The following is a 24,870-nucleotide window of genomic DNA, read 5'->3' as shown; positions in this document are numbered from 1 at the left end:
TGGCTTCCTACACAGAGCCTACTTTGTATCGGTAGAGGACAAACCAACAAGCGTGTCTTTTGAATTGTTTCGAGTTACAGTAATGCACAAAACAACGCTATGTCAACATGTCGACTGAACACGAGAGTCTATTTTAGCCGTGCTCCTTCCTCCTGCATGTGGTATTTTGGTTCGAGGAGAAAGCACGTTTAACCCGTTAAGACCTGAAGCCGATTCTACATGTCTCCTAAATCTCAACAGTATTCTGAAAAACGTGTGTTTCTATATCAGTGGTGTTCAATTTTTTTCATGTCCAGGACCCCCAAAATGATATGTATTTGACCGCGGACCCCCATCAAAATATTTTGTTCCAGGGACCCCCCAGAAACAAAGATTTGAGTTAAAAATGTTCACTTTAAAAATATATATATATTTCAAAGATTTGCACACATTTTCACGATTTTTCAAAAATAGCAGATCTACAAGCTCATAGCGCGGCACTCGGTGCCGCGCTATGAGCTTGTATATCTGCTATTTTTTAATAGCCCAAAGTGTAAAATAATGCTTTTTAGCTCAAATCTAAAAATGACACAGTTCCAGGTCTTAATGGGTTAAGCAACCTGCTTGTGTGATCTGCACTTGAAAGAAGACAGACTGCAACTGACTATACACACAGGGATTATAGTCAATTCTTTATAAGGATTGAGGCTCAGAAAACCGTATTAGAGCAGTTAGCTGATTTTCTCTATTACATACTGGCTATAGTACTCGACTATTGTACGTGAGAAAACAAGCTCAGCACCAGGATTAACTTGGCTCTACCAGATGTGTTGCATTCCATGTGTTTAAAGAACAAGACTGGGTCATGCCTGATGCTTCCCATGTGGTTCTCAGAAATTCATGTGGCCAGTCTATTGACGAGGGTCATCTATGGCATATGACTCCATATTTGGCCATGGTTTCAGCCTGATCTGACTACCATTGAATTCTATTATAAAATTAAAGTTAAATATAATTTAATCATTTAGTCCCCATTCGGTTGGGGTATTTTTGTCACAGTACATTTGCACATATATGAAATTTGTCCTCTGCATTACCCACCCTAGCTCTAAAAGGAGACGTTAGGGGTTAAGGGTCTTGCTCAGGGACACTTCAACACATAGAATGTCCTTGATATTTCAAAAGATATAAGAACATATGCAGATAAAAATGTATGTAGGTAGTTCCTTGGCCTACTCTACTAAATTAGATTTTTTTTGCAAAGTTAGCCCCAGACAAGTAAATGGACAGACAGACCCTCTTCTAGACGGCTCGCGTTTACTACATAATCACAAGAGTACAGGTTTTTTTTTTTTTTACGGCGTGGCTGACGTCATGAATAATCCAGTGCAAATGCAAGGCATCCGAATGATGGAAAACAAGTTATGGGGAAGTGAGGATGAAAGAACAGCCAGAACAGGCTTAGCTGAGGCCCAAACACGTCTGCATGATGATGAAATCCTACAGACAGCATTGATCACAGAAAGGGACTTCTTGTCATGTGGGCTAAAGGCTCTTGCAGACTGCTTTTTCCCCCTCAAGATGAATTGAAAAGGTAATTGATTCAATAATCGCTTGAAATAATTGATAGCTGCAGCAGCCGCTATATAAGTGTAAAGTAACTAAGTACATTTACTCAAGTACTGTACTTAGGTACAATTTTAAGGTACTTTTACTTTACTGGAGTATTTCCAATTGTCTATACTTTTACTTCTACTCCACTATATCTCAGAGGAAAATATTATTGTAGTGGAGTACTTTTACTCCACTACAATTATTTGAAAACTTTAGCTACGAGTTACTTTGCAGATATAAATGATTACATTATAAAACATACATTAACCTCTTTAGCCCTATTTTATACATAGGCTATTTTAAAATAGCAGATCTACAAGCTCACAACGCGTCGCGATGCGACGCGTTGTGAGCTTGTAGATCTGCTATTTTCAAACATTTTAGTACTTTTACTTTTGGTACATTTTGATACCAATACTTGTGTACTTTCACTCAGGTACATTTTGAATTCCAGACTTTTATTTGTAACAGAGTACTTCCACATTGCAGTATTGATACTTTTACTTAAGTAAAACATTTGAGTACTTTTTCCACCACTGGCAGCAGCCCCTACTCAGGCTCCGACTGTAATGGAGGACTCACCCTGTGCAAGGTTACGGTGTAGGCCTCCCACACGGTCTCCTCCATGGCTGGGTTCTGTGGAGAGAAAGGAAAGATTACAATCGTTGATCAGATTTCACACAACAGATTAATAATGTATTATGTGTGATGCGGCAACACAGCTTGCACAGTCAAATCCATGGTGTTAATTTAACTCTGAGTGAAACCAAATGGACCTGTAAATCTTCATTTGGGTACATTTGGTACACTCTTGAGTTACAAATGGATACATTAATACCGAGGGTTAACTGTGTTCATCACACCGTCATTACACAACACAACCATGAGCTTTCAATTCAATGACGTTGCTTGTTTGTTTATTCAGTGAGGTTAGCGTAGAGACAAGAAAGCAAGGGCAGAGAGATGGAACACTGGTGAGTAACGGGATTTAACAATGACGTTGCAAACTTGCGATGATGTGGTTCACCTGCTAAACCGGTACAGAAACCTGTGACTTTAAATCAATGCCCATGAGCAAACCAGCAAACAGGAGAATTCACATTTTTTCATTCAAAATTAAAGTCCTTTTGCGATAAATCCAACACAAACTAGTATCACACGTTGAAGCTCAAGCTACACACCCCTATGATGTCACATGATGCATGCGCACAAACTTCCGCAAAAATGTCAACAACAACAAGCAATAAACTCAAGTCCATACTAACAGTTCTAAATTTAAAAAGTTAACCAACACAAAAGTTAACCAACACAAATGTACCTGTAGATCCATTTTGAAAAGAGACAAGAAAACACGCATCTTAAGCTCACCCTATTTCGCCTACTGTCTTTTAAAAAGATGCCTCAATATCGGCATCCACACTACTGATCGTTTTATATATGCCTATACTGCAAGTCACTTTTCCCCGTTCCAAACAGTGGACATGTGCACGTCGCATTTCGGGACCGAAGCTCTCCAACCTGACCCTTTCCAAAAAGTAAAACAAATAAGAGACCGTGCATCCAACGCCCATGTCAGCCTTGGCACGCCACTCACAATCTGAGCCAAGACAGTGGAATCATCACACTCACAAGTCCCTGGAGGGTGCGGATGGTCTTGACCGCGTGGGCCCACTTCTTGTGCAGGCCGAGCACGGTCTTCATCCCTACCGTAGGCTCCCGTCGCGTCCTTTCCCCCCGTTAGCGTCTCTTGTCCCAGTCTTTACCACCCGTGGTGGTCTGGTGAACAGCTTGCTCCATTGCTCACAGCAGCGCACACCCACTACCAACTCAAGCCTGCGTCTATCTGCCTGCCTGGCTGCCTTTGACGTAAGAGGGATTCTGCTGGCCTATATTCAGGGCAAATCCCACCGTCCGCTGCATAAATAAGCGCACACACACACACACACACACGAACTGACTAATACACGCGTGCACAATCACGCGTGCACACAAACTCCTGCGGACCACATGCACTCAGGCGTTGATTAAATACCCAAATGCACATGCAGTAGCATCCATGTATTAAACCAAATCTGACATAACAGTGACTAATGCACTGATGTATGTTTGAGCATTACTACAGTATGTAAATGACCCTTTGCCCCCAGGTTATAGAGAATACATGCATACACAGTCAAATCCACAAGTGTTGATTTAACCCAGAGTTTAAAAAAACCTTACACCGATTGTTCTGTGTGTATAGACAGAACTACATCTGTGTGAACCACCACATGTACACAAAGAGCAAGTTAGAGTGTGGGGGATATTCAATTCTCAACATACTACTTGGGATTTAACAATGTTTTTTTTGGTAACTTAAGAGGAAAGTGAAATCCCTGTTTACAACTAATATCACAAGGCCCGGCTTACTGAAATGGGGGCATGACTCTAGTTAGCAGCAGACCTGTCATAACCCACTTATTTTGGGACTTTCGGACCTCAAGGGACAGCAAAGGACCAGTGGTAGCCAGGAGGAATAAGTCACAGACACCGTCCCGACATGCTCACAAAAACATCACTTCCATGCACGTAAAAGCAGTGAAAAAGGTAACCGCGGGAGGATTATGTTTATATCAGACCATGCTAGTTTAATCAACCTAACATGCAATCGCATTGTATGGATTATAGGCTTTAGGGTAGGGCTTTAGATTTAGTTGAACCAGTGCAGGAACGTACCCGCATGCCGGTTTCTTTATGTGTGTGTGTGTGTGTGTGTGTGTGTGTGTGTGTGTGTGTGTGTGTGTGTGTGTGTGTGTGTGTGTGTGTGTGTGTGTGTGTGTGTGTGTGTGTGTGTGTGTTTGAGTGTGAGAGAATGTGAATGTCCTATAGACTGCATGGCCTCATACTTGTGCAGTTGTGTTGGTGTTGTGTGTAGATGTGCACTAGGCTGAGGCTCTATGCACAGCAGCCATATTATCACTTCCTTCACAGGTGTTACCAATGATAGTAATGAAGGCTCTGTTCCATTTAGAGTAGCACAGTGGTTCTCAGACTTTTTAATTTCCACGACCACCAAAACTCTGAGAGTGTACAAATGTGTACACTCTCAGAGTTACACACCCGTAAGAGGCCATTTGGAACACCCTCAAGGAACCATGAGGGTCCCTGAACCCCAATTTTAGACCCACTGGTGTTGCAGAGTGTTTCCAGTGAGCCAATGTGCACAACATCAGCACTAGCCTAGGGGTGGGACGATATGGGTATCTCACGATGCGATATTAGGCCCTCGATAACGATAATATCACGGTATTCGATATATTGCGATACATTGCAATATCACGATATATTGCATGAAATTTCACCAACGATATATCACGATAGTCCTTGTATTCAATTAATAAACACCAATTAAATAGCACCAAACAGTTCAAAATCATCATTACACAAATACAGAGTCGGAAAAACAACGTATCACAAAACAAAACAAAAATAATAATAATAATAATAATAATTTAATATCGATTGTTTTCGGCAGTATATCGATTATTTATCGCGGGAGAAAGTATCGCGATATATCGCGATATCGATATATCGTCCCACCCCTAATCAGCACCCTGACTCTGTTTGACCAGAATGGAACAGAGCCTTCATTAGTATCATTGGCAACACCTGTGAATGTCTTCACAATATGGCTGCTGTGCATAGAGCCTTTTGGCACTGAACTGAGTGTGCCCCCTTGCGACGTCAGCAAAACACATGCCACCGAATGAAGGCGGCAGTTTGGACGGTTCTCGAGGTAAACGATGGCCAATCGTACACACTCGCATGAAGAGATTCCCCCAAATAATCAAAACACTTCACTATTCAGTCAAATGCTGAGGACCCCATGGAACCCCCTCAAGGACCCCACTTTGAGAACCACTGCAATAGAGCTACAACAGCATCAAGGTGAGGGCAATGCCAGCCACAATATACACACTAAACTAAATAGCACTAAAAGTGTCTCCTTGGCTCATGGAACCTCTTGATTCTAGAATTATACAGGACGGCTTAATTAACAGGTTATTTGTAGCAGTGCTATATGCTGTAGCATAAAATAAACAAACAAATAACCACCATTCTTTTGTGTGAGAAATGCACACAGTCCTGACACTTATATGATAAACCATGTACATTAAATGGCACAGGGAACGGCATATACCATACCATATTACGGAATGTCATCCCTGTGACAATGTCATCATAGAGCTTTTGTTTTCAGAAACACTGAGCAGGTTTTAGTAGGACTGTTTCAGCTTCATGCGGTGTCATTTTACATTTTTATCAAGTAACAACAATCACACTACCACAGGCATAACAGCTAGTCACACGGTCTTATTCCACAAGTGATTGCCACCGTTTTGCAGGCAAGCCCCCAGGAGGAGAGTATACGGTTATACAACAACACCACACACAGTAAGATCCCAGTGTTAAATCAACTCCCGAGTCCCAAGAGTATGCACAAATGGAACCGGGTCCGTTTGGAGGGTAGGGTACAGAGGGCAGAGAGAGGAGAGACAATGCGACACAGGAGTCAAGATTCAAAACACAGGTTCTTGTGGCTCCAAGGTGCACATGCCGATAAGAGTCTGTTCCACCTTGCATTCCCTAAATATCTTACTTATGATATTATATATAATATCAATGAAAATACTGTACAGTATAAATCTGTTTTTCCTATAGTCCAGTATTAAAAACGTCAACAGGAAATTATAAATCATTGCAAGAAATTGCAATAACATTATTTCCCAATTCATGACTCACTCATGTCATCTTAATAGGTATAGGTTGTTAGCGTACATCACATCACTCCCGAGTCCAACACGTGCATGCAGAAATTGTAACCATTTAAGGTTTAAGCCCTACTCGTATGACATAGCAAAAATAGCTGATCTACAAGCTCATAATGTGTTGCATACATAATAGCTTGTAGATCTGCTGCCCAAACCATAGTTTGGAAATATTGACTTAAAAACACCCCGAGTCCTGTCACTAGTGTCCACTGTCCAAGGCTCAGTAGTACTCTGTGACCTCAAGTAGCTGCTGTGTTGATCAACAAACACAATCTCTGCCAGCTTGCGTCCAGGGGCGCTGCCCGCCCTGTGCCCGTGACCCGGTCTTCTGACCTCCCTGTGGAGGAGCACAAGCCAAAAGCCAAATGCCAAATATAGAACTCCCAAAACACTTTGTGGGCCTGTCTGACATGTTGTATTGAAACAATGGGTGTTTGGAATGACTGGAATTTGCCCAGTCATCCGTCTTCCCTGTCCACACAGAAATAGCCAAATAGTCTGCAACATGGAGTAAATAATAACACACACACACACACACACACACACACACACACACACACACACACACACACACACACACACACACACACACACACACACACACACACACACACACACACACACACACACACACACACACACACACACACACACACACACACACACAAATTAACATCAACGTTAATAGTCCACTAATATTGTAAATTGTACTAGTCTGCCCTCTTTTGGCAGAACAGCTACATTGCATGGGAGGACGCATGACGATAGAATAATGCACGCTATAGCGAGGTTATAGAAAAGGAGACTCCAATCAAGCCATAGACTCCAGCATTAATAGCCTACTCTGTGGGTTAAAGGTGACATACCATAGCTGCGCCAAGAGAGGACAAACTGTTTTTGACTCACAAACGGACGTTTCTTTGAATAAACCCAAGGTGACGTACAGGAATGCTGCTTTTGGCTACATGCCAACAACAATAGATGGCCAAGTTTGCGGAGATCAGAAAATATCCGACACACATCTGAGAATAAGGCAATAATTCTACAAAAGCAAGTTAGCACTACATTGAGACTTTGTCATATTCACATTAATAACAGGCCTAATAATAGTTAGGACAATATTGCAAAGTTTTGGCATCCAAGCAGCAGGTGCATGGTCCAACATAGCCATGATGGAACCAAGACGGTCATCTGTCATGGATGAACTTCAACATGGTGTTTGCATTTTCTCCCTTTTTGGCCCGTACATCCACATAAACGCTCAGATTTCAAATATAAAGTACTTACCTCATGGCCACGGATGTTACAATTATGCACGGCCCCACAGAAGTACCCGTATATTCCGTATTGTTCAATAAAAAGCATTTTAATCCGATCGGTGGCCATTTTCTCAAATAGAGTTATAATGTGTCAGAGTGCAATACACCTCCCAACCGATACGGTCACGTAGTCGAAAGCGTGTGGAGAAAATGGCCATCGATCGGATTAAAATGCTTTTTATTGAACTATACGGAATACAGGGGTGCTTCTGAGGGCCCGTGCATAATTGTAACATCCGTGGCCATGGGGTAATCACTTTATATTTTAAATCTGAACGTTTATGTAGGTGTACGGGCCAAACGGGGAGAAAGATTAAACACTATGTTGAAGTTCATCCATGACTGACAGTCACGTATCAGGGCTAGGTCCAACGATCAGGGCTCTTTCAGGACCGATCGTTACTTAAGGAACCATTAAGTTAACATTTCTAACTATAGCCACAACCCATCCAACAAGCTACAGTCAAAGAACAACACTATGCAACAAAGTGTGTTTGCATCTACACACGTTCTAGTAGGTTAACGTTTTAGTTGTACTTACATTGAAATACTGAGTAGCATATCTGCTCAACGAGAACAGACCCCCTCCGTTTACAGGCATGGTGGTGCACTTTTATTATAGTTCCAACTGGACGGACTTCCAAAAAATAATAAAACTATCAAAAGCTCTCAATCTCCCAGTCGGGTATGAATCAGATTAATATGTATACATATATTAACTACATCGCTTACTGTTTTTCGACAGTTAACCGAAAACATGAAGATTACCACAGAAAAAAAAACTTAGCGCCGACTCTTCCCTCGGGGCTTAGAATATACCAACACAAATGACGGGGGTGGATCCGTGGAACTGCCATAAATAATACCCCCCAAAAAGCGGTATATGAGCCAAATATATGTTGGAAAAATTGAATAGCCCAGTTAACATAGATAAGATGTACAGCACACAGATACAGGTCTCAACAGAAGTACGCGGTGTTGAAACATGCATGAAACGCGTGCGCGGTTTCTGAAGGCGAGATGGATCGCTCCAAAATTCGCATCGATTTTTCGGGACCCGCTGTGACCCTCACCCTGCCAGACAGGAGGACACTACAAAACACACTGTATCCTACTCTGTGCGTGTGTGTGCGTGTGCGTGTGTGTATTTCAAAAACAAAACTGTAATACTAACATTGTAAAAAAGAAGGGAAAAAAAGTGTGCACATTTTTGACAGATTACATTATGTCCACTTTTAGGAAACAATTTCACTTCAACATTATATTGGTCATTATACTTACACACACACACACACACACACACACACACACACACACACACACACACACACACACACAGCCTACTTAAGCCCTACAACTTCATTTGTAAATGATTTGTAATTAGTATAGCAGATATTAATCAAACGTGTAGGCCTATCTATGTCATGTTTTCTCAGCCCTTCAACTATCCAGTTGAGTCATTGAGGAATTCCAGGACAAGTGGACGATGTGAACCACATCATTCTGATGCAAAGCAGACTTCCTGGCCTGAATCATTTGTGTCAGTAAATGGTCCAAACAATGAAGCTTCCATTGACAAGAAATGTCTTTCTGGTTAATCATCTGTTCAACGTGTGGGTGCATGAGTGCGTGAGTGTGTGTGTGTGTGTGTGTGTGTGTGTGTGTGTGTGTGTGTGTGTGTGTGTGTGTGTGTGTGTGTGTGTGTGTGTGTGTGTGTGTGTGTGTGTGTGTGTGTGTGGGGAGGGGCATTGTCCTATTCAAATAGGACAATGGCCTTGAACACGTCTAGAAACTGCTAGACATGGGCTGTCTGGGCATGCAACAAAGAAACTAGTCAAAAGGTATTTACTTTCATACACACTCACATCATGCATGTATGCACATTTGCATACAAATCTGTAGATGGGCAGTGACCCCTTTTCTCTGTTCATCTACATCTCCTTTTTAATTGACATGGTATTTTATCAGTTACAAATGGATGCATGAGCACTGCTCATTTTACAGTGTAGAGTAGCGATTCCCGAACTTTTTAGAGGCCCAAAGGAGGAATGCAATGTCTTCTGGGGCAGATCTACAAGCTCACGAAACGTTGTGAGCTTGTATTTTTGCTACAGTATTTCACTACTGGTACCTCTTATTTATTACATTTTCTTTAGGTATGATATTCTTTCGATTTTTTTTTAAAATTCCATTTCTGAAAACTTTAGATTTTCTGTTTAATTTTGTATCTTTCAAAATAATAATAAAAAAGTATAGGAGACAGAAAAAAGGGTTATTTACCAGCGACCCATAAAAATGGGTCCCGAGGCCCGGACCGGGCACCTAGGCTGCAATGCGTTCCCGACTACCTTTGCTGCGTGTCGCTCCCGCGTGATTTGGGAATGTACGCGGGACCGGTTGGCAAGCCCCGCCCCGGCTGAATCACGCCTGCTTGAAAGGTACAGAGGTGGGCCTTGCTGTATGTTATGCCACGCAGTTAGTGACAGGACACTATTACAAAAAAAAACACAATATAAAAGACTGTGCATTTGTGCAGTAGGAAAGGCGTTCTCACATGCCCTATTTTCCTGTACAGTTTGCGGTATGTACCGTTACTTAAAATTTTTGACGGAATAGTCGAGTACAGTACTTGCTACTCACGGGAGATAGATGACAGTACAGTCTACTGAGACTAGGCATTTGGTAATGAGAATTGTCAATATAGCATCCATGATCCATCCATCTGCAGGCTGGCAGACGGCTGTTACTTAATCCATTGAAATAAATAAAATAAACGGATGGTTTTCTGCTGAGGAAACAGCAATGAAAGCGACCAATTCCAGAATAATCATTATCTCAATATATTCTATATATCATCTATATTCTATATCATTATCACAGGGATGCGGGGGTTAACAGAGCTGCTCCTGGAGTCTAAAATCTCCTCATTACACTTGGGGGGGGGGGGGGGGGGGGGTTTGCCAACCAGTCCCGTACGTTCCCAAATCACGCGTCACTCCCCGTCTCTCTCTCCCCGTCTCTCTCTCCCCATTTCCTATCTACATGCTGTGTATACTATCAATAAAGGCAGAAAAAGCCCCCCCAAAAAAGGGTCCCGAGTCCAAACCCAGTTAAGTGCTTGGAAAACACTGGTGTAACGGTCCAAATAAATAAACCAATAACACATAGACATACGTTTTAACAGGCAGTACCATCAATATAACGCACAGAAGAATCCCCACTTCTGGTCAGATGGCAGGCATAGTTTTACTGAGGTTAGGGTTAAGGTTAGGTTTAGGCACGAGAACTGTCAATCACAGCGACTATTGACCAATCACAGCGGGGTTTGCCGGGAGCTGCGGTGGGATCCATAATAACGCGTCGCCAACACCTGCTGCAACATCTCACCTGGCCTGGCATTGGCCGGACTGATGGCGTGGATTCACTCACATACTTTCCAAGTGTGAGTGAATCCGCAATGTCGGTCTGGCTAGTGCCAGGTTAACCCTAACCCCTAATTAGCACTGTCTCTAACTCCCAAGAGACAGTGGGGGCAGTAGCATGCCACTTGGACACAGGACAAATACCACAAAGGAGTGTGGACTATATCATTACAATTGGACAGTACCATCAAGATAGCGGAGTAGCTGCGTGTAGACAGACGACGGAGGCACAGGTAGTGGGCGTCTCTGGTCTTTTTCCAACAGAACTCCCAGTGACGGTCCCTGTGAGACGGAGAGACACTTTGTTTATTTGGTTATTTTCTTATTTTTTTTAGGACCCTTATTAGCTGTGCCCTCCCTGAAGCACAGCTAGTCTCCCTGGGGTCCACAAAATATAAAAACGTACATTTGAAAAACAAAACAAAATAAAAATGCACATGAACCGTTATAGTACCCAATTTTAAGAAAAGGACGATCGAGTGCATGCAAATACTATTGAGAACATAAATTAAACTACAGTCAAAACACATGGCAAACCTGCTTGGCATAAGTATGATATTTCAAGGCATTTCTTTATTTGCTTTTTCAAATATTGATTTCTGTCATATTAGTCATTAGCAAACATAATGACTAAGTAATGACTGACTACATAAAAAGTACTATATACAAACTCTTTACATAGTACTTCTCTAAACGCAATCAGTGATTTGCAGACAGCACAGCAAGCAAAGCCCAATTACTCAAAATACAGAAACACTAAAATGACGAACAGACAGCAATCCATAGGTGTTATTTAGGTAAAACTTGCCTAGGGTGCAATATACTTTTTATTGGGACAATAATAAGCTTGTAAACATGCAGGTCTATTGTTTAATGGATAAATAAAACAGAATGTCAGGCTTTAAGAAGGCGTGTCCTCAAGTAAACAGAAGTGACATTGTGAGAGCTGTTTCATAGTTAAAGTCCTAGAAATGTTAAATAATGAATTGGACTGTAATGAAATTATGTTAAAAAAAATAGTCACAAGGGATATTCACAATTAGGTAAGTATGATTTTGATCAATTCATAATCTATTTATTTAATTTTGTAATGAACATTTTTTTAGTTTTTACTTTTTAGTAATAAATTATAGTGAGTAACTAATTTCTCCTAACCTGACCCTGCCAGAGGTGGCGGTATTGAGTAACCAGGTTCCTCAAGACAGCTACAAATGTGTGGAGCAAGCTTCTTGGATCTGGTAGCGTCAGGTTAAATTTCTCCTCCTTTGCTTGAACATTGAAAACTCTCAAAGTTCAAACTGTGTTTGTGGTTCAGTGTGTACAAGAAAACACAAAGCAATGGCAGTCTGACCGGATGATTAACCCATCAAATGCCAAGATAAACACATGCATAACATACACAGAGGCACACATGATGGACAAATCACAGAGACGCATGCATGCACTTGTATGCACATGTAAGCAAACTTACAAAGGTCTGGGTTCCAAAAGGCAGCGGTTTGGATAATAAAACACTAAGTTTATCCTTTATTATTTCAGACAGATTTTAAACCATTTTGTCAGTGTAAATTTGAATTAGTCACTATTTTATAAACAATAGTTCACAGTTTTAGTACTATGGCAGGATACAGGATAGTATCATTTTTGCAGTACTGTAGTCTGTAGATGATCTTTTTCCATTATGGGAAAATATCATATCCTCAGTGTTAATTTAACTCAACGAGTGCACACTCTCAATTTTAAATGAACACTGATTTTACAGTACATTTCATGTTGAAATATAAATAGAAAGACAGTCGTTCGACAGAAATGCTAGCAAAGTGAGTGTCTAATTGCAAGTAGACAGTGAAGAGCAATCTCATTCTCTGCAGCCTTAGTTTGGATGCTTTTACTCAGCATCCACCTGGATACAACACAAAATCATGGTACATTATTAATCATTTTCAACCTGACATCCCTATTTTGAGCATAGGTGAAAAAAAAGTTTGGAAAAATGACAAAACTGTAAGAAAAATAAAAAAAATAACAGTTGATCTGAAAGCTCAATGTAGCTTGTAGAACAGCCATCTTCACTATTCATCAATTCATCATACAATGAAGTATCTACAGTTGGGCTTACGTGATTAAGCGTTGCCCTTGCCATGGTCTCTTGACTTCTTAAACTAACCATCTTGTTCTCGGGACTTAAGCAGTGTCTGGATGTAAACAGCTGCCACCAACACGGTGAACTAAACTGTATGGACAAATGTTGACGCTTTATACCGTACATAAAATGTTATAGCTATAGAACTTCCCAGAGGAATATAGAGTATAAAGGACCAGGTGATCCATCTCAAATCTCAACCACCAAAACGTATGATATATCCCCACTTGAAGATGCAAAATTCACATTAAAAAAATCTTGAGAACATTTAATTACAGTAAGAAAAATGTATTTAAGGCGTATTATATCCCATTGGGTCCATTTTACACTGAGGATTACTGTATATTGTGTACAGTGGAGAATGAGAGGAGGGCCAGGGTAGAGAGATGACCACATGGGTTCTGACTTCTGAGCCACACCCAACTCCAGGATACTGAAAGCATAAATGGACAAGACAATTTCATGGTGAGCCAACATGGAATCACGTTTAAGGCTCATTTATATTTCATCATTTGACAGGGTTGCACGGCAGGAAATAGCCGATCTACAACCTCACTATATATCGCAATGTGACGCGGTGTGAGCTTGTAGATATTTTTGGTATGCGATTCTAAGCATTATAATGTAAAAAGAAAACATAAAATGAAATGATGTGTCAAAAAGAAATCACTTCCATCTTGCTTGGAACACTAACCAGCAAAAGGCCTACTTTGGGTCCCGAGACTTGAGAACAAGTGGGTAAAGGCAGGCCAAGTTTATTGTAGCACACTTCAACAGCAAGGCAAGTGCTTCATACATAGTGCTTACATAGAAAGCATTCATGTAGGCCCATGTGTAGTGGTTCCCAGAAGAAAGTGAAAATACAAATACTACCAGTGATGTCTTCCCAAGATGTACAAAAAAAAAACACTAAAGCCCCATTTCAAAAATAGTAAAACAGCCGATCTACAAGCTCACAACATGTCACATCGCGGGGGGAGCTTTTTTCTTTTCAAAAATCTTTTCAAAGATTTACTTAAATGAAAAGTAAAAAATTAAAAAGGGAAGAGCAGAGGCGTTTGTCTGAAAAACACAGGCCATGCCAGCCTGCACCTCTTTGTAAGAATCGCTACACAGTAAAATCTTAATTTAACTCAAAGAGTGTACAAATTGTACATTAAAATGCAGGATGTTACAGTGTGGGTCACCCAAGGAAATGTAGCTCAATACAGATTTGACTAACTAATTATAACACTGTAATCTCGCTCTCTGACCCAATCACCAACATGCTGGAACATGTGGTGTACCCTGCTAAGCTCAAACGTATTTTAGCTCAATAAAAAATGGCAGTGGTTCAGAATTAGGTTTTAATGCATTCAACATCTGACTGGACTGGATGCTCGCACGCAACACAGGGACACTGCAGATAGAACAAAGTCCTCAAACTTCCAATAGCCTACACGACTGGCCTTCGCGTGCTCTTAAAGGGGATTACCACTCATTTTCAACATTTAACCATCTCATAATGTACCTTAGAGACCTAAAATAAAAAAGTCCCCCCCTTCTATGTTGCCTAGAGCTGGAGAATCAATTGTTGGGGTCATGTGATCAGTGACATACGGAATGTGTACTCTTTGGCCCGCCCTCTAGGCTGCCTCATTCACTAGAATGGGGAATCTCACTTCCAGCCGAAACAGTGCGACTTGTAGTAATTTATAATGGCATATGGTTATATATCATATTGCACAAGATATTGTACTTGTAGATAATAGATCAATTGGCTGAAAATGGTTTAACAAGTCTTAACTTTATATTCAAGTCATACAGTTTCGGCTGGAAGTAAAATTCACCATTCTAGTGAATGCAGCAGCCTGGAGGGCGGGCCAAAGAGTACACCTTCCAAATGTCACTGATCACATGACCCCAACAATCAATTCTCCAGTTGTAGGCGACATAGAAGGGGGTGACTTTTTTTCTTATTTCCACACAACAGCTCTAAGGTATATTATGACATGGTTCAATGTTGAAAATGAGTGGTATTCCCCTTTGACGAAAGTCACTTTCAAACGTATATATTTTAAAAAAAAATAGTACTGAAAATACTGTTGCTATTAGGTTTATTATTATTATTATCATTAAAAAGGTGCATTAAGTGATATTTTGTTGTTAAAATAAGTGTCAAATAGCTCTATTCGACTGAGTGTTTGTTCAACAGGGGTCTTCCTGTCTCTCCAGCTCTTTAGTAAACAGAAAATACCAGTTTTGTCCAATCAGGTAAGAGAACTCATGAAGGATATACAATAAGTGACATTGGAAGTGATAACAAAAAGCAGTGAGCAGACAGAATTCGACACTATAACATTGAAGCTGATAAACTTTCACCCAATCTCCTGATTGGGTGAAAGTAACAACCCACCCGAAAATGTATTTTCTGTTTATTAAAGAGCTGGAGAGAGGGGGAGACCCCTGTTACCGAACAAACACTCTATAGCACTTATCATTTACATTCTGAATATATAGAGCTTTAACTTTTTCACACAACAGTTTTAACCAAAAAAATACATCACTTACACTACTTTTAAAATAAATAATAAAGCCACCTACTGAACTGCAACATACCGTTCACTGCATGCACTGTCTGAAGTTATGTCCTCCAAAACAATGCATGCAAGTGGATGTTACACACACACACACACTCGCGCACACACACACACGTACGTTACTCACGAGGGGGGTCTCACTCTCCACAGTTTCCTGCCAGGAGGTATAAGTTCCGGCTTGTTAAGAGGGACGACCCCCATGGCCGCCTGCATAAGGGTGATGAACTTCTTGAACTTCATCTTTACCACGTTCAGCTACTGCTGTGTGTTTCCCACCAGCTCTACACCTCAAGAGTCCACGCTGGTCACTGCCGCACACACCCTCACCATCGTCGCTGATTTCCCATCTTCTTCAAGTGTATCATCAGCAGCATTAACCACAAGAACCCCAGTGCCCCTATTCTGGGCATAGAATTATAGGCGACATTTGGCAAAAACAGGCGAATATTTGGTCAAAAAAAGATCCACACGCAAGCTTGTAGATCCGCGATTGTTCGCTATTTGACGAACAACAAAGTAGAAGTGGGTAAAACATCTAAAACATCTCCCTCCATACAGAGCTCAAGATTCCATGCATCTTCTACCACACAACCTACAGCATCACCAAGACTATATCCAGCCCTTCAGACCCCCTGCCGAGCTCCTTCCCGAGTCTGAAAAAAACAAAACGCTCTCTGAAGTCGTGCTCTCTGGCAGATCACTCCCGTGCGATAAAGTCACGACGCCGGTGCCTGCCAGCTACAGTACACACACCGCGGCGGGGGGCCCCCCCCAATTCCTGTCCCGGCCGTTCTATTGCCCAACTCTCTCTGACAAGACACCCTCTTTGGATTTCCGACGGGGAGGGAGGAAAGGACAACAATGGCCACGTTACAGCCGGGAACGAACGGCAGTGGGACGGCGCTCGGGGGATGACAGCGCGTCACGCTTACATAATTCCGCCAAGTTCTCCCGACTGCTGGGACATTTGGACTAATGAAAACACGGCTGCCTCTGCCACCATCCTCAGTGCACGTTAAAAATCCTGAGTGTCGATTTCACTCCCGAGTGTTCAAATGGACCCGTAGAGGGTCCACGTTAAATCCACCCGCATTACATTAACACTCTGGATTTTAGTGCGTGAGGTCTGCAGCCGTTGGCATAATTGTGGCACCGTACTAACTAAGCCCTGACAGATCATGTATGCTCTCCATCCCCTTTCTTCTATAATCTCCTATCCCGGGCTTATGCTTCATTTGTACCCTGTCGCACGGCGGTGTCGCGCGCCGAAAATAGCAGCTCTACAAGCTGACGACGCGTCGCTCCCTCGGCACGTCGGCGGCTTGTAGATCGGCTCTTTTCAACGCGTGAAACCGTCAGACGAAGAAGTATACATCGGGCTTTATCCTTCTCACCATTAACATCCAGACTGACCCTTTTTTTCTTCGCTCTCTAGCTCTCTCTGTTCACACACACACACACACACACTCCGGCTGCACTATTCTGCTCACACACACACACACACACACACACAGATTAAAAACGCCTCCATCTCGTTTGTTCCAACTGGCACCAGCTGACAGCACGCTGTCGTGTCCCGTGAGGAGAGAGATAAATAAATAAATCATCTCCCCTCCCTGCGGTGCCCCTGATGAGCTGCCAGCCAACGCTATAAACTCCCCGAGAGGAATTACACTCCACTCCAGCAGCTTTGAATGTCTGGATTACTGCTCTGGGTTGCTCGTGCCATCATCGTAAAGAGCTGGAGGTTTCGCCGCGGCCAGAGAGCAGAGGGGGCAACAGACAATCCATCAGGGCTCCTAGGGATGCAAATACAACTCGGCAGTGCACGGCAAAATCCCGAGTGTTATACTGTAGTTCAAACTTTTGACCCATACGAGTCCGTTTTGAGATAATCCGAGTCAGATAAACACTCGGATTTTACCGCGTGCAGTTACAGAGACCACAAGTCCTTACTTGCGAGTGGAACCATGGTTGTGGCTATTAAAGCCAAGTTGAACTGAGGAGAACAGAGAGCTAAACGCCCGGTGTAAATCTTTAATCTAATCAGTAACATCATACAATCTCTCATTTGACATGTAGTGTACCGTCAAGAGCGAGAAGAGGAGATTATATCGCTCCCTCATTAGCTTCTCTGCACAGGCTCCCTGTAAATATCCAAAATAGAATTTTAAATCCTTCTCCTCGCCAGAAAAGCCCTTAAATGGTCTGCCACAGAAACCATCATATCGGAAAGAGGCAGAGCCTTCAACTACAGTGCCATACATACTCCTCTCCTGTGGAACCTTCACCCAGTTTTGGTCCCGGAGGCAGACCTGTACGTTCAAGAGTAGGCTAAATTAACGCTTATAGTTAAGGCTGGCTCAGGCTTGCCTGTTACTAGCGGTTATGCTGCCACAGGCTTAGACTGCTGGGGGACAGTCTGAAGTTCCCAATAGACTCACTGAGCTCATCTCTCCTCCCCTCCATCAGTACACATTCCTGTCCTATCAATGCATGTTACTAACTTGACTTCTTCCCCAGAGGTTTTGCGCTTTCCCATCTTGCGGGCTTCCGTGGATCATGATTGCGTACCCCCCGCTGTGGATTGAGGGATCCCATGGATTATAGCCGTGGATCTACTCTTTGATACGTGGATTTTACTTCAATAGCTCATTATGTGTGTATTTCCTTTTTCAAAGATTAGGCTATTTACGGAGACCAATGTCTTAACGCAAACTGAAAAAGATTTTTAGATAGAGTACACTGGTGCATGCACCTGACATTTTTCTCTTTGTGTCTAAAGAATGTTAGCTATCATTAAAAAGCAATTTACACAGGTAACTTTATGATTCATATGACAGCATTGATAATTCATGCCTTATTAACAGGCTTAGACAAGACCATTATGAATGTCAAAAGTTACCACTGTGTTCTCGCTCAGTCAGTCATTCAGTCTCTCTCTCTCTCTCCCCCCCGCCCCCTCTCTATCTCTCTCTCTCTCTCTCTCTCTCTCTTTCTCTCTCTTCCCCCTCCAACCGGTCAAGGCAGATGGTCGCCCACCTAGAGCCAGCTTCTATTTGAGGTTTCTAACCGCTAAAGGTGAGTTTTTCCAGGGCCAGGGTGGGCCTGGAAAAACCTGGAAAAGCATGCATACCACAAAAATAAGACTATATAGTGCTTCCTGCAGCTGGCTCGGGCTCGATTCTGACCTGAGGCTATTTGCTGCAAGTCACCCCCCTCTCTACCCCACCTTCTGTGGCTCTCTCACTGTCACCATCGACAATAAAACAGAAATTCTGGTGAAAAAAGAAAGAAAGTCTTTTAAAAGGGGAGTTTCGGCTCTGCGGCTCTAATGCTAAACAAATTGGGGTCCTTGAAATAAAATAAAAGTTTGAGAATAACTCATTTACAGTATGCTGTAAAATCAGCAGCAACACTGTGATAAAATGAACATGAGCGATACAATTCATGTTCAAACCTGCAAGGTGTCACGACAATCCAGGCCTGCCTTCAGATGCTTATATGTCTACGCGTGCATGCAGGACCAGTTTGATTGCTAGAGTAAAAGGGACAAGTTGTGTTCCATGTGAATTGTGAAGTGAACACAAACTATTTGACACCTTCAAATTGGTTCCTTTCAAATATTCCTTTCAATATAATCCTTCCTTTCAAATAGGCTATATATTTACACACACACACACACACACACACACACACACACACACACACACACACACACACACACACACACACACACACACACACACACACACACACACACACAGCCACAAATGAATACATTTACAGTGTAAATTTTACACTGAGGATTTAGCCAGGTACACAGGTATGAGTATGGCTAATGATGATCATAATCTATCATCACTAATAGCCATATTTGATCTACAAACCACCGTTTGATGGTTCACAGAAAAGCATGATCAGTCAGTCACATTTACAATTATGTTTTATTCAACGTTTTTCAGGCCAAGGACCCCCTAGCTGAGAGAGATGAAGCAGGGACCACTTCTATATTGTATTAAATTGTGTTTCAAATGAAACTCTTTTTTTTAAAATTGGTCTACTCTGTTTTTTCCCTCTACACCACACCTCTTATAGCCGATCTACAAGCTCAGTTGTGAGCTTGTAGATCTGCTATGTTCAGCCAATGTTCACCTCCGAATAGGCATGCTAGGGTTCAAGTGGTTAATGTAAAACAAAGATTCTATCACACAAAGATTTGGCAGCCTCCCTGTAGTAACTCTGAGGACCCCCTAGGTCTAGGAGTCCCGGACCCCCTGTTGAAGACCCCTGTTGAAGACCCCTGTTTTAAACATTTTTATCAGCCACTGTAGATTTTGTTTCCGTTCCCAGAAATGAGCTTATAAAAGTCGATGTAATCAATGGGGTATTTTCTTTATTGCCTATTTGATCAAGATAACATTCCTTAGTTGTTTTAACTCATTGATATATGACCTACAAAAACGCTCGCCCCAGAACACAGTCACCCATGGGCATTCCTAAACGTAACATCAGTAAACTATGCCTAAAACTAACCTTATTTCTAACCTCATCCTCAGTAAAACAAATGCAAGAATACAGGGACCGCTGGTCCGCGAATAAAAATGGGGGCGAGCGTGTTTTGGGGCGAGTTTTCCGGTTACCCCCACAACAACATGAGGTGTTTTTACTACAGCTGCTGTATATGCAGTGTTGCCAGGCTTTGCTTGAGAAACAAGCGACCAGGTCTAGGAAAAGAAGCTCAAAATAAGCACCCCACTTGTTGTACTTGAACCACATCAGCAATTTGAAAATAGCAGATCTACGAGCTCACAAGCGACGCGTTGTGAGCTTGTAGATCTGCTATTTTGAAGGGGGGAAATAAACTAATATTTTGAATCTGCTTGGATTTTTTACATTTTAAGTACACAAACTTGTATGGTGGGACCCTGGCACAACTTTATTTTCAGAAGGGGGTCGGCTCCGCAGACAAGTAATTTTGGGGTTTCCTAGAATTCCTTATCCGTGACAATGTTTGAGAACCACTGCATTAAACAACACCAGACAACAAGCCCAAATAAGCAACTACACTTTAGAAACAAGCCCCCCCCCCAAAACACAACCATTACTTACAAGCTACTTTACAGAAAAACACGCCAAAAGTCACTTATAATAAGCGGACCTGGCAACACTGGCCAGCAACGGTATCATGGCCTCCACGTAACTCTACTTCAGGTTTACATATTTAGCCTTAAAAAAAACGAAATAGTCGGATACATTATACAGAATAAACCACGATGTCGCAACGCGTATCCACTTCCAGTTTTGTTTGTAGTCTGGACGTACACTTTACTTATTTTTACACAAAAAAATGGAAGGAATCCAACCAACCAAACAAAGCCGTCTCTGTGCTCAAGTCAATGCCCTAATATGGACCATCCTGTGGTCTACAACGCATAATAGAAACTGCAGTCCTCTTACCTGTTGAAACCACAGGGTGGGTGGTCTTCTTGTACCAATGATAAAGTCCACAAAAACGGCAGAAACGGTGGTTTAAACGCCGAAATGAAAAATGTATTCTTCTGTCCACCAGCTCCAGCAGCAGGTCCCTAAACTCTGATTTCCTGGTTCTTGCAGGTATGGGCGTGGTTTCGAAACTGCAGGTGTGTCATGGCTACTTCCATAGTTTCACATGACAGTCCTGTGGTGCCCCGCCCCCATCGGTCTGTAAATGACTCAGGATGACTCACTTTTATTTGGATTAAATAAAGTGAGTTATTTGGGGGGGGGTGAAAGGTACGATGATCAGTAGTGGAAGAAGAATTCAGATTTTTTTTCACTCAAGTAAAATTAGCAATATGCCTATATAACACAATAAAATACTATTTTACAAGTAAATGGCCTGTATTCAATTTTTGTATATTGGTTTACAGTACCAAAGTATTATTAAGTCCTAAAATCTTTCCAAATAAAAAAAATATACAAGCTCACAACGTGTCACACCGCGACAAGCTTGTAAATCGGCTATTTTCGAATAGACAAAGTATAAAATAGGGCTTAAGTGGTTAATGTGCTGTATGTTTTGTATTAACAATCTAAACGTGCAAATTAACTAGTTAATAATTCTCAAATAATTGTAGTATAATATTTGCCACTGACATGTTGTGGAGCAGAACTATTGAAAAATGTAAATACTCAAGGTTAAAGTGCCTCAAATATTTAATTAAGTACAGTACTTGAGTTAAAGTATTGTAATTTCCAACTCTGATAAAATAAAAGGGGGGGGGGGGGGGGTGAATCATGACCAACCAAAGGAAACAGTAAAACAATGGGTGCAGCTAGAATTTAGATTGTTCTGATTGGAGACAGCTCTTGCTTCTTCATGTTCTGTTCTTCATGAACAGGAAAGGAAAGGGTCTTGCCAACCTCTCTCTCCAGTGGGGTATAATTTCAATACCTGTTAGACTGGTCTATGCTGCAAATTCCCAGTGATTGTTTCCTTGTAAGCGTTAACCATCAGATAAAAGGCCTTGTGGTTAAAGGGAAAACCCACACTGTGGCTGAAAGGTCAGTTTTCATTCCACTCATGACCATCAGTCTGCTTAATTGCTGTTTGTACGTGTCATTTTATTGTACTTTGCCTATTCCTTATCTTCGTTCATTAATCCTGGAAGCAAACCCGAAAATGGCTGCATGAATTAAGTTTTAGTAATTGTTCCTATTATTGTTGATATAGGTGTCCCATCAATATTATTGTCCTTGAGCAAGGAGCCCCTATGACTCATTTCTGGTGAAATGTGTATATAGGCTACACTGTAGCCTATATACACAATTCATATATATACACAAGTCTGTAGCCGCCACAGAACCATAACTTAAGCATAATGATCCTTAACCAAGGTGGTCAGTGGTCAGTTATACAATAGGTCAGTGGTTTTCAACCTTTTTTGCATCAAGGACCCCCAAATTGACACACATTAGCCCAGGGACCCCCATTTGAAAAGTTATGCCAGTGACCCCAATAAGAGACGATTTTTACGGCTCTAGCAGGGATTCTCAAACATTTCAATTTCAAGGACCCCCAGTTTAACATGCATTAGGCTACAGACCCACATTTAATGGCATTTCTATCTCTGGGACGCCAACTTTTATTATAAAATCAATGTTAATTTAACTCTGAGAGTGTACAAATGGAACCAAATGGACCCGTTAGGGTCCATTTGGTTCCATTTGTCACACTCTCAGAGTTACAGACCCAAAAGGGTCCATTTGGTTCCTATCTATCATTTAGCTGGGGACCCCCTGGAACTCCCTCAAGGACCACTGGTGGTCCCCGGACCACTGGTTGAAAACCACTGCAATAGGTGATTGAGCAATACAATTCAATGAAATGTAATGGGACATTCACTGTATAGAATGAAATATGCTACATGAGACGAACCACTGAGTGAATGTGTTTAAATGGTGTCCCCTTGTGACAAAGTTGAGTACGACAATGTACAGTATACAATGTGTAGAATGCACACAAGCACATTCACTAGATACAATAATTGTTTATTTTACAATAATACTATAATATACATACATCTATAAATTATATATTTCACAAGGTGCAGGAAAAACTTAGTCTATAAACTGAATTTTGCTGATGAAGTGCTTTTTTTCAAGGTTAAAGTATCCTTTGATGACAATTTTAAGCTCATTAGTTTGACATTGAATCATCTTGATATGGTTAAGAGAGCTTGGAATTAAAAAAAAACGTTTTTCCCCCTATTGTGTAATACTGTTTTTTTTAAATATTTGAAAAGGAAATCATAGTATCTGCTCTGGAGCTATAGATAAAGTAGATGAAATACAGGTACATGGTGGCCATTTTGCTCTTATGACATATGCTCTTATGTCATATGACGTAAGAGCAAAATCATGGAGAGGTTCACATGTTGATGACATCATACTGATGATGTCAGTAGGCACGCAAATCAGACTGAGTTGTGTTAGTCGCGTACCAAGATCTGTTCGAAGGTACAAGTTATTTTGGGTTATTTGCTGTAGAGAGGCATACGTATAGGACATCCTTTATGCCACAGGTGACGCGTTTGTTATCCCTGGTACTACTGCCCATAAGCAAGAATGAGCTCAAGCAAAGCATTGTGATTTAGAAGGAAAAAATCACACCCAGTGTGAAGTGGGCGGTGTGTGGTCATCACAACATGACTCACTTTAAAAAAAGGATAAATGCCTTTTTTTAAAGTCCATACTGCTATTCATAGGGCTGCACATGTGTCATGTGTTTCGCTAGCCAATCACAGTCCTGAATTTGCAAAGTCAGCCAATCACATTACAACAGTTAGTGGTGATGACACTAGCTGTAATGTGATTGGCTGATATGAAAAAAGTATTGATTTGCATTAACAATGGAAGGGTTAGGGGGTACACAAATTTTTTGGTCGGTGTCCAAAACTCACTTATAGGGGGCGGCTACACCGCCCCAAAAAAGGTTATGGCAATGAGAGCAAAGACAGTGACAAAGATAAAGGCTCTGTAAATCTCCTTTGAGGACATTTTGGGGGACGAAAAATAATTGACATGTACATTTATTGAACAGAGATGATTTTCAGAGCATTTAAGCCACACCATGGGGCATATGGAGAGGGACTTTAATTAGAACCGATTCAAATGCCTAAACTGAATATGGTCTCGTCACTGTTACCATCAAACAGGGAGTGTCTAGGTGCGGTGTAGTGCTCAGTGTCATCACTTTTGTCTTTGATATGGTGCCTGCTAATGGACATTTTGTGGTATGCCTTGGATTACTTGTTAATTATTACTTTTTGCTATTGCCTTTAGCTGTCCTTTTTAACCAGAATGAGCACATTTTATGTGTTCTCCAAATGACTTGAATGCATTCCATCAAATACGTATTGAAATACCATTTCAATAGGATAATTTAAGTTGCGTCGATGACAGCATGTTGACGTCATATAGACGCCTATTTTGACGTTCTCCCCCTACTGCACTTTGTGT

General features: G+C 41.5%; 1 protein-coding gene across 3 annotated transcripts in view; it reads right to left on the bottom strand.

Moving 5' to 3' along the window:
- tjp2a (tight junction protein 2a (zona occludens 2)) overlaps positions 1–21,467 on the bottom strand; it is a 56,011-nt gene extending 34,544 nt beyond the window's left edge. For 2 of the 3 annotated variants that reach the window (XM_084046093.1, XM_084046094.1), the window contains exons 1-3: positions 21,328–21,467; positions 11,331–11,427; positions 2,176–2,229 (exon numbers count right to left, since the gene is read on the bottom strand). In XM_084046093.1, the coding sequence (XP_083902219.1) occupies positions 2,176–2,229; positions 11,331–11,333 (57 nt within the window). In that variant the 5' untranslated portion in view covers positions 11,334–11,427; positions 21,328–21,467. The remainder of the gene's footprint in view (positions 1–2,175; positions 2,230–11,330; positions 11,428–21,327) is intronic. The other variant, XM_084046095.1, reaches the window with a different exon arrangement.
- Between the last annotated feature and the right edge of the window lie 3,403 nt (positions 21,468–24,870).

The sequence above is a fragment of the Gymnoscopelus microlampas genome (assembly GCF_963454915.1).
Source record: "Gymnoscopelus microlampas genome assembly, chromosome: 21".
Classification (NCBI taxonomy): Eukaryota; Metazoa; Chordata; class Actinopteri; order Myctophiformes; family Myctophidae; genus Gymnoscopelus; species Gymnoscopelus microlampas.
The sequence above is the reverse complement of the archived record's forward strand: the minus strand, read 5'-3'. Positions and strand labels throughout refer to the sequence as shown.